This window comes from Rhagoletis pomonella, unplaced genomic scaffold, assembly GCF_013731165.1.
Source record: "Rhagoletis pomonella isolate Grant_MI unplaced genomic scaffold, Rhpom_1.0 Rhpom_scaffold_00006, whole genome shotgun sequence".
NCBI classification, from domain to species: Eukaryota; Metazoa; Arthropoda; class Insecta; order Diptera; family Tephritidae; genus Rhagoletis; species Rhagoletis pomonella.
Window position 1 is genome coordinate 28,174,392 of NW_023458560.1, and position 10,896 is coordinate 28,185,287.

The 10,896-nt window shown below is 38.5% G+C and overlaps 2 protein-coding genes across 3 annotated transcripts in view; both read left to right on the forward strand.

Moving 5' to 3' along the window:
- Positions 1-494, forward strand: part of LOC118741856 — a 47,709-nt gene extending 47,215 nt beyond the window's left edge. The window contains exon 4 of the mRNA XM_036473829.1: positions 333-494. Coding sequence (XP_036329722.1) covers positions 333-494 — 162 coding nt within the window. The remainder of the gene's footprint in view (positions 1-332) is intronic.
- A 1,315-nt stretch (positions 495-1,809) lies between these two features.
- On the forward strand, positions 1,810-2,884 carry LOC118740559 (PCI domain-containing protein 2 homolog). Of its 2 annotated transcripts, none has more exons than XM_036472147.1 (2): positions 1,810-2,036; positions 2,103-2,884. In XM_036472147.1, the coding sequence occupies exons 1-2, from the start codon at positions 2,008-2,010 to the stop codon at positions 2,674-2,676; spliced, it is 603 nt and encodes a 200-aa protein (XP_036328040.1). In that variant the 5' UTR covers positions 1,810-2,007; the 3' UTR covers positions 2,677-2,884. The 2 variants fall into 2 exon arrangements, with proteins under 2 accessions (XP_036328040.1, XP_036328041.1); XM_036472148.1 differs by having other exon boundaries at positions 1,974-2,040.
- The last annotated feature ends 8,012 nt before the right edge of the window (positions 2,885-10,896 follow it).

The window sequence follows — 10,896 nt, forward strand, 5'->3', positions numbered from 1 at the left end:
TTTATTTTGGCCGTATTTCCCTCGGAGACATACGAGACTGCCCGTTTTCTCGCCGACTCGTGTTTGCATTAGCCGTAGCTCGCGGGCCAGATCCGCAGATACAATTGTCGTTGGAGCGCATACGTCAATAAGCGCGCGGATTAAATGCAAGCGCCCTCCCGCCTCAATTTTGACCACGGCCGTCGGAGGAATAGCTACCATCGGGCGGAAGGTTGGCCCTACAATGGGGTTTTTCGCCGATAACCCATTACGGAACGCGCTTGGTCGTGATAGCTGGCAAGGCCTAGTCGCCAGTCTATCTTCATATGCGGATGGCGATGGGTTGCGCGAAGATCGCTGCAGGCGAAAAGACCGAGTTTCCGCTCTGCAGTCTCGGTGGCGTCGCTGGTGCGATCGCTGTCGTTGGTGTGGTCGCTGTCGCTTGTGCGGTCGTTGGCGCTTATGCGGTCGTTGGTGATCGCGCTCGTGTTGGAGTAAAGGTCGGAAAGACCTAGTTTCCGGTACCCTTGCAGTAGTCAGGTGGAGAGGCCGAGTCTCCACTCCGAACTCTATAATCTCGCCCTCTTCAATATCTGGACGGAGAGGCCTGGTCTCCGTTCCAGAATCAGACGCGTATAGCGAGATCGCCGCCTCATAGCTATTGCGCTCTTCTTCTTCGACTTGGACGCTCCAAGGCTTTTGTGCTTCGTCTGCGGGTCGTCGAGCTTCACCGAGGTGAAGCGTAGTGTGGTGCTTCTCACCGCATCGACGGCATCGTCCTTCGCTGGCACATCGTTCGGTTGCGTGATCTGTGGCTAAACAATTTCCACAGTATCGACCAAGTAGCGCTTCTCTTAACCTTTCTTCAGGTGTTTTCGCGCGAAAAACCGGGCATAGCCTAATTGGGTGATTTGCGTCACATAAGTGGCACGGCACGACGAAGCGATGGGCATTCTTTGCGGCGTTTCGCTTTACTGCACTGAAGCGGGTCATGGTTGTCTGAAATACGCTTTTTTTTTATTTAGGTGCCTCAGTTAAGTTATATTTTTTTTTTTTGTACGTTGTTGTTGGGTAGCGAGCGATTAAATATATAAAAGTAAAACGGATCGGCGAGAAAGTTTCGTTTTCCTTTTGCAAATCTTAAATTTTACGATCTAAGCAGGGCGTTCTTGGGCATATCGAAATTGTAAACTGGCACGTGTAAACGCAGAATTACCCATGTATTGTGGTTGATGGGTCACACCGGTGCTATATATTTTCCTATGCAGGGTTGTACCGGAAGACAAAAAAATAAATGTCGCCCTGACATTATGACAATTCTAACAAATTTCAAAGGCAACATGAGAAAGTGTCAAACTGAGGGCATTCGCAAGAAATTTGTTTTTGTTCAGCTGATTTGTTATTTTTTTTTTCCCAATTGATGGCTTAAATTCTGCCAATGTAAAACAAAACTTTCTTTGTACTTTGGAGACTTTTGTTTAGCCAAGATCGACACCCAACAGCCTGGGGGCCGAAAAAAAAAAGTTGAGGTGCCACTGTATGTTACCATTGCCAAAAACAGGGTAGCTCATATCCCAAAAAATTGCAAGTGTAATATAAAATTTTTGGTAAAATTCTTATGTACCAGCCAATTTGTTTTGCGCAAAAGTAAGTAGAGTATCTAGAGGCAAAATTAGTGCATACGTATTTGAATCCGACATGGCAAAAAGAAGACAAAAAATATTTGCAACGATAGCCTTCTTAATGGCTGACGACTAAGTGCGATAATTTAACCGACCTACTACGTGCACCTGGTGGCATTTATTTAAGTGTGGTTACTTCTGTCTACAAGTGGCAATTAATGAAATTTATTTTTATGAATGATTTCATTACAAGCATGTGAAAAAAAATTATTTCTCCACAAACGAGAAATAGATGGCGCCGCTGGAAGTTATGTAGTAGCGGCTTTATGCGGAGACTTAAGTTGACATTTCTACTCCGCGGCTCACATTACGATTTCCTGAATGAAAAAAAAAAATCATTCAATCGATGGCCACATGGAGTAAACCAGTAAATGGGTGGGTATGTCTTTTATTTCTTATCATTTCATTTGCAAAATGTCAAATTCTTAATAAAATTTGCAGCCAAATTTTGCAAAATTACTTGAGCGGCGTGCAGCGCGCCTGGTCTGTGGCGGATGGTGAGACGATGGCATCTTTTATTTCACTCAAAGACAAGCATATAATGAATCGTAATTTATATGTGGAGTGTCCAGAGAATGCCGTGGAACGTATGCTGGATCCGCCCATTGATGAGATTGTTTGTGCGCATCCGAAAGTACTCTATTACTTGGGCTTGGAAACTCGCGATTTTATGCAAGCTTATCGCCAACAATCACAATGCATACAATCTGTTGTGAAAATGTTGCAACAGTTGAAGGAGGAGAACTGGTGTCTTCCCATAATGTACCCAACCTGCTTGGATTTGCGAATATTAGCGCAAAAATGCGAAGAACTTGGCAGCAGCAGCAAGCCGGGGGAAATTCTTGAGAAGGCCGCAGACTGCTTAATGAGCTGTTTCCGTGTATGTGCCGCAGATAATAGATCCTCGGATGACGACACTAAACGCCTTGGCATGCTCAACCTTGTTAATCAGCTATTCAAAGTCTACTTCCGCTTAGCTGTTTGCGGTTTGTATGAGCGCCTCTCGACCATATGAAACTTTCGCCACGCTTAAAAAGTAGAATCTCACTATTTTGAAGGCATCCCCCACACTTGCTAGGTTCTCTGAACTGCTATCTAGTTTCTCAGTAAGTATACTCTTCAACCATATTTCAGCTGAAGGCCTAAACAGGACTATTTCTGGATTTTTAACTTTTTGATATTTTCTTCCCCAACTTTGACTATCTCGGGTGAAAAAAAATGTACTGAGCTATAACTTTACATTACATAAAAAAATTGCTCATTTAATAAAGATTTCACTTACTGTTTTGAGTAGAAAAAAAAGTTATAGCCGCTTTTGTGGGGTAAAGGACTAAGACACGCTAGAATGTATTTAATAGATTTAAATTGAATTTGCTCTTGTTACCGTCAAATGACATTCTAAATAGTACAAAAGTACATAACACATTATTTTATGTTACTTACCGGAATTCGGACTAGAGTCTATATACAAGGGCTATATCTATCAATATTTTGTGTGAAGGATGGGTTCACGTGAAATAAGATATACATGAGTTGTTTGAAGAAAAATGTATACATTTATTGATAAAATATGCTCAAATTGGCGACCTTCTACTCTAATACATGCTCGGCACCTTTTAAGAAAAGACGCTTTTAGAGATCTTAAACTCAATTGGGCTATCTCAGCAGCAGCTCCATTTATTTGTTCCCGCAAATGCTCTTCGTTTTGAATTGTTTTTGAATAAATTTTGTCCTTAAGACAGCCCCAGTAGAAAAAATCTAATGGATTCAGGTCTGGCGATCGAGCGGGCCACGTGATTGGCCCGTATCGTCAAATCTATCGGCGAGGATAAGTTTCGTCTTAATGAGCTGTAAGAGCCCGTAGTGAGCAGGGCACCCGTCATTTTGCAGCCATAGTCTTCGCCGCAGGTTTAAGGGTACATCTTCCAAAAGAGTTGGAAGCCGTTCCTGAAGGAACTCTAAATAACTGGGAGAGTTGAGCGTTGGCGGCAGTTCCACAGGTCCCAATATCTGACAATTAAAAATACCGCTCCATAAATTTATTTTGTACCGGTACTGCGAACGATCTTGTCTCATTTCGTGAGGATTGTCTATCTGCCAACTGTGAAGGTTATGTAAATTAAAATAACCATCACGTTTGCATGATGATTCATCGCTCCAAATTATTTTATTAAAAAAGTTGGGGTCTGATTCATGCATTCGCAACATTTCACGGCAAAATCTAACTCTCGACAGGTAATCTCTTTCTTGTAGAGCCTGAACACGTTGAATGTGGTATGGATGAAATCGATGGTCTTGTAAAGCTTTGTGAACTGTAGTTTTTGGTATTCCCGTCCGTCTTTCCATCATTCTCACTGAAGTCGATGGGCCTAGTTCCACTTCCTTTAACACAGCTTCAACATCTACCGTTGCAGGACGTCATAAAAAATACATATAAATGCAAATATACATATAAATGCACATACATATGTGTCATAAATGTCATACATATAAATGTACATATGTATGTGTGGTGGGTCATATCTATATATGTTTACATACACAATATCACATCAATATACATACACTGCCGGAAAAAAGTATTGGCACAGCAAATTTTTCACAATCTATGCAACAACTTTCATTGTAATATTTTTCCGCTAATTTCGTACATTCATTCATTCCTAAACTTTGTGCAAAGCTCATGAAAATTCAGCAAATTTTCATGAAAATTTTCAACTTTTTAATCAGATTTTTTAGAATTTTTGCAGTTTTTCAGCCCATTAAATTCTAGTAAAAAAAATGCAAGTTCGGAGTTAGTAAAAAATCGCGTTGATATTTGAGATTTTTTTTGTGTTGAAGGTGTTTTGCATTTTTTCCATATTAAGTATTTTCGAAATAAAAAAGTTTGTATGGAAGACACTGCGTGAAAAAAATTTCCAAAAATCAACGGTAATTCCTAGCTACTTAAAACTTGCATTTGTTGTTATTTTAGAATTGATTGGGCTACAAATCTGCATACTCAAAAAAATTCTAAAAAACTGATTAAAAAGTTGAAAATTTTCTGAATTTTCGCGAGCTGTGCACAATTCACTTAATCATGTGGTTGTTGGTTTTTGCTAATAATTCTATTTTTAGAATGTTTAACTCTTTTTTAGGAGTGCTTTGCTGCAATTCACTTGATCATGTGGTTGTTGGTATTTGCTGTAATTCTATTTTTAGAATGTTTAACTTTTTTTTTAGGTGTGCTCGTCCTTAAGTTATTTGTTTTTGTTATTTTATGGCCTTATAACAATTATATAGTAAGTTTTTCATTAAAAACTGCCTCAAACTCATGAAAAATAGTTGAATATAATTGTTATAAGGCCATAAATAACAAAAACAAATAACTTAAGGACGAGCACACCTAAAAAAAAGTTAAACATTCTAAAAATAGAATTATTAGCAAAAACCAACAAAACCAACATGATCAAGTGAATTGCAGCGGAATAGCTGCGCTTGATTGAGTTGGCATAACAAAAATGAAAAAGTGGGAAACAAGCAACGATAATGTACAAGGTGAACTTAGCACAGTGCATAAGCAACTGGCTGAGTCCATGGGATCGTCGGTTCGAAGCCTGCTGAAAGAAGTCTGATGAGGAAATGTGGTGATTTCCGAAATAGCTATCACTTCTACCATTTTTTCTCATTATTGTTGCTTTTCCACAATAAGTTTTTCATTAAAAACGGCCAAATCAAAAATAAATAGGTTTAAAATTATTGGATTCTTTAAATTTCTTTTTAAAGATGTGAAAACAAAGGCAAATAAAGCATTACGAAAAATATTCTTTTGTGCATTTACCTGTGACCTTGACCACAGACGCTACATTTCTCCATGCCAAACTAGTCATGTCTGTTCAACAGTAGTTTTTTTCGGCATGGTTCTATAAACATGTTTTTTTATTAATTCGACTAAAAAAATTGAGGATGATGATTCAGCCTGTGAAACGATCATGCTTATTGCAAAAGATGCCGCGCAATACTAATCTCACCTCGTTCAGAAAACCGTGTCGCACGTGCGATGCGCATGCAATATTATATTGCAGCGGTGTCGCACGTGCGATACGCATGCGATATTATATCGCAGCGGTGTCGCTGTCGTGCTAGTGTGCACAGTTTTCATCGCTTCCTACCAATTCCCACGAGCTCAGCATGCCGATGTCGCATTCATATCGTATCACTTATCGCATCGCATATCGTATCGCTCTAACTCTATGTCTTGTATGCAAAACTTTTTTACAAAGTCAGTAAATTGAGAAAAAGGAGTTGTAAGTTATAGGCAAAAGCCATTCGAACATTGAAATTTATTGGTTTTGTTATTTTATGGCCTTATAACAATTATATTCAACAATTTTTAATGGGCTTGAGGCCGTTTTTAATGAAAAACTTATTGTGGAAAAGCAACCATAATGTGAAAAAATGGTACAAGTGATAGCTATTTCGGAAATCACCACATTTCCTCATCAGACTTCTTTCAGTAGGCTTCGAACCGACGCAATCTGTTCTGTTTTGGGAAAAAAATGGACGAAATCAAATGTCTCCCGATCCAAACCAGATAGAGACATAAGCTAAACGGCAGTATAAAGCCCGAATACTGGTGCATACGGGTAATTTATGGAGGTTCTTCAAAAACAGTTTCTCGACCTTGAATTCCAAGGTCAGAGTTCAACTAAAAATAAGGCGTGAGTACTAGGTACTCATGATTTTTGATGTGTATACATATGCGAACGGCAAAGCATAAAAGTACGTTTACATGTAAATATAATCTCAATCAAAGCTCGGTAGCTGTCAAATTGGTTGTGCTTGTTATTGACACAACTCGAGGAAAAGTTAAACTTCTTCTCTGTGCCACCGTGGTCACTTTTTTTTGCAGCACATATTAGGCCATTTAAATATATATATAACTGAATATTTTATTAAAAATACTTTTACAAACCTATTTTCCTTACTAGCGTAAATTTTTGTTTACTTTAGTATTTGACATTCCTCCTCTTCTTCGCAAGTATAATCAATAAAACTAAGTTGGACACCAAAAAGTTATCGGTTTAATCTGTGATATTTTTAATTATAATTTTGCATGGCTTATCTCTTTTTCTAATAACAGATTAGGGAGTTAAGCTCGAAAATTAGGATAATCTTTTTATATGTAAAGCTAACGGGTGATTTTTTAAGAGCTTGATAACTTTTTTTTTAAAAAAAAACGCATAAAATTTGCAAAATCTCATCGGTTCTTTATTTGAAACGTTAGATTGGTCCATGACATTTACTTTTTGAAGATAATTTCATTTAAATGTTGACCGCGGCTGCGTCTTAGGTGGTCCATTCGGAAAGTCCAATTTTGGGCAACTTTTTCGAGCATTTCGGCCGGAATAGCCCGAATTTCTTCGGAAATGTTGTCTTCCAAAGCTGGAATAGTTGCTGGCTTATTTCTGTAGACTTTAGACTTGACGTAGCCCCACAAAAAATAGTCTAAAGGCGTCAAATCGCATGATCTTGGTGGCCAACTTACCGGTCCATTTCTTGAGATGAATTGTTCTCCGAAGTTTTCCCTCAAAATGGCCATAGAATCGCGAGCTGTGTGGCATGTAGCGCCATCTTGTTGAAACCACATGTCAACCAAGTTCAGTTCTTCCATTTTTGGCAACAAAAAGTTTGTTAGCATCGAACGATAGCGATCGCCATTCACCGTAACGTTGCGTCCAACAGCATCTTTGAAAAAATACGGTCCAATGATTCCACCAGCGTACAAACCACACCAAACAGTGCATTTTTCGGGATGCATGGGCAGTTCTTGAACGGCTTCTGGTTGCTCTTCACTCCAAATGCGGCAATTTTGCTTATTTACGAAGCCATTCAACCAGAAATGAGCCTCATCGCTGAACAAAATTTGTCGATAAAAAAGCGGATTTTCTGCCAACTTTTCTAGGGCCCATTCACTGAAAATTCGACGTTGTGGCAGATCGTTCGGCTTCAGTTCTTGCACGAGCTGTATTTTATACGGTTTTACACCAAGATCTTTGCGTAAAATCTTCCATGTGGTCGAATAACACAAACCCAATTGCTGCGAACGGCGACGAATCGACATTTCACGGTCTTCAGCAACACTCTCAGAAACAGACGCAATATTCTCTTCTGTACGCACTGTACGCATTCGTGTGGTTGGTTCAATGTCCAATAAAGTAAACTGAGTGCGAAACTTGGTCACAATCGCATTAATTGTTTGCTCACTTGGTCGATTATGTAGACCATAAATCGGACGTAAAGCGCGAAACACATTTCGAACCGAACACTGATTTTGGTAATAAAATTCAATGATTTGCAAGCGTTGCTCGTTAGTAAGTCTATTCATGATGAAATGTCAAAGCATACTGAGCATCTTTCTCTTTGACACCATGTCTGAAATCCCACGTGATCTGTCAAATACTAATGCATGAAAATCCTAACCTCAAAAAAATCACCCGTTATAAAGTTATTTAAAAAATATATTTACGAAAAAAAAATTAATATCTAAAAAAGTTTCTAAAAAACAATTGTAATTAAAAAAAATATATGTTTTCTCTTTTAAAGTAATAAAATCAAAAGATTCGAAGAAAATGTAACTTAAAAAGAGAATACAAAATTAAGAAAAAACTACTTTTTTTAATAAAAAAAATAAAAGATTTTTCTTTTTAAACAATAAAATCTAAGAATTAAAAGAAAATTAAATTAAAATTAAAAAACAATATTAATTATAAAAACCGCTGCCCGAAGACTCGAACATCGGATTACTCGAACGGCATGCTAATTGTTTGCTCACGCGGCCATTGCGACTGTTGGAACAGCGCGAGCAAAATGTTTATCTCCATTCGGAACATGCTCAAGTGCCCTCTTTCACAGGAGCTTTTTACCATGAAATTTGACAAAGGAGCTTTCTTTGTAAGGCATCCATGCCAGAATAAACAAAATCTTTACAACTAAATATCTTTCCTATTGACTTTCAACTATCTTAGCCAGAATTGCCCTGTAATCTCATCAAAAATCACTGAACTTTTGCTAAGGAAGTATTTCGATTATTCCAGCAGAACTATTAAAAAAATTATTACCGAATATACATAAATACATATGTATAGGTATAACCGAAAAATGAATGTAAAAGGCGACCCCTAGGATGGGTAATTTTTTTTTTTTGCTTCTAAGGTGGTACGTTCTAATGTACATATGCATCTACAAATGTACATATATACTTTATGTATGTATGTACACCTCAATGTAGATATGTACATAAATACATAAGTATGTATTACAATAGTTTGTTAGCTTTCATCGTTAGTTTCTGTTATTTTGTGCGGATTTCTGCAAGATAATTAAAAAGTTTTGAACAGCGAAGTTCAGGGAATGAACGCCCTTTTCGAAATTTTACATTAATTCCTCATACTCACCATTAGCGGCTTTGCAGTTCTATAAACTATAAAACTTGTTGCATATTTTCAATTAAGTACTGACACAAATGTACTTTGATAGAAAGTTCTAGTAGAAAATGGAAGCAAAGAAGACACTACTTTGGGTGTAAATGAAATAAGCAACTTTTCGTTTGAGTTTGCAACCATATCCTTTGAAGGCGATTTGTTTGTTTGTCTATTTTCACTCATTTTATAGTTTCATTTTCCTTTCCTTCTTAAAAATTATTTTCTAGAATCGATAAAAAAATAGGGAGATTGGACAGTTGTAAAGTTCAATTAATAAGCGCCCGACAGTGATTACCAAATATAAAATAAATTGCTGATACCAGCGGGTTTCACACCACGTTTGTGAACATCCTTACTTATAAAGACAAGGGGGCGTGGCTCCTCCCATACAAACGGAATTTTTCATACTGCATTTCTCAGGAAATATTTTTGATAGATTACTGGAACTTGGTATAGAGATATATATTATCTACTCATGGATGGGGGCTGCCACCTTAAAAAAATCAAATTTAACTTCAATTAAGGGAGTTGCTTATTTGAAAATTATATTTAAAAATTACAGCTTGAAAAGGGTTGCCACCTGTTTGAAAAGTAAAATTTAAATTAATTATACGCAAGCTATCTGAAGAATTAAAGTATGGTTGTCAAACGATATTATTGTTAAGAAACCTTTAGTTTGAAACTTTTGAATAATATTTAAGTCTTTCACAAGTGTTGCCAACTTTTTAAAAGTTAGATTCAATTACTTTAAATTAAATATTTCAATTGATTTATCGGTGGTGATTTGAAATTTTCCTCTGCACAACTCAACACTGGTGTCTGCGAATGAAGCTTTAACGCATAATAATACTGGCAGATCGCATAAATTGGGCCAATCGTAACACACAAGACGATTAATCTGACATTCGCGGCACCTTTTCCAACTTGGCGATTATTCGTAATGACTCCAGCGCCACCTGGCAGCCCTTTTTGGCAATAGTATTGCCTTTCAGCCTCATTCGGCTTATCCATAATTTGCTTTGTCACAGAACGGTCATTGCAATAGAGGCAGCGGTTTGTTGTATTGGGGAGCTGGAGAAACTCGGCTGTCTGGTAATTGCCTACGCCTCCGTGGTTTGCACTTATGGTAACACGTAGATGCTTGGGTACCCTCAATGAACTGACCCAAACACCCCCACAGGTGCCAAACCTGACATAGCGACTGTCTACATCGCAGGAAAAATTTCCGCAGCGCGAACAGCTATTCGACTCAGGGAAACCGAGGGGTTAACCAGCTTAAGGACTGAATACTCTGGAGTTCTGAAGTACTTCGATTTATTCCTGATCGCACGAAGTACTGCGCTACGCAAATGGCTCCTAGGAGCTATTCTCTGTCCCCTGTCCCTCAATGGAGGATTGTGTGGGGCGGAACTTCTGGCGAAGGGTGGCAGTGAACTTCTTCACGGATGGATGGAAACTTGACAGCAGGGTTGATGGAGAGGTCTGCTGTCGAGAGATTTCCATCAACACTAAGTTCTGGATTCCCGGCCGCTGCTATGTATTTCATGCAGAAGTGGCTGAGATACAGGAGGCACAATGTAGCCGACGAATTGGCTAGCTATAAAGGCACATTTGAAATCTTATCACCGGGTATGGAGCAGCTGCGGACGCCTCTGGCCTACTGTGATTCACTCTTGGAAGGTTGGGCGGTCTTATGTAAACTCAGCGGGCACTGAGCACAGTAAACCAGGACATGCAAAATTGCAAGGTCCTTCTGGCCGAGAGTAGTCAGG

What these genes read in the sequence shown, in the direction of transcription:
- LOC118740559 (XM_036472147.1), top strand. Translation starts at nt 2,008, where the DNA reads ATGGCCACATGGAGTAAACCAGTAAATGG. An exon ending in TGGAGTAAACCAGTAAATGG is followed by an intron (nt 2,037 to 2,102) that starts GTGGGTATGTCT and finishes TAAAATTTGCAG; the next exon opens with CCAAATTTTGCAAAATTACT.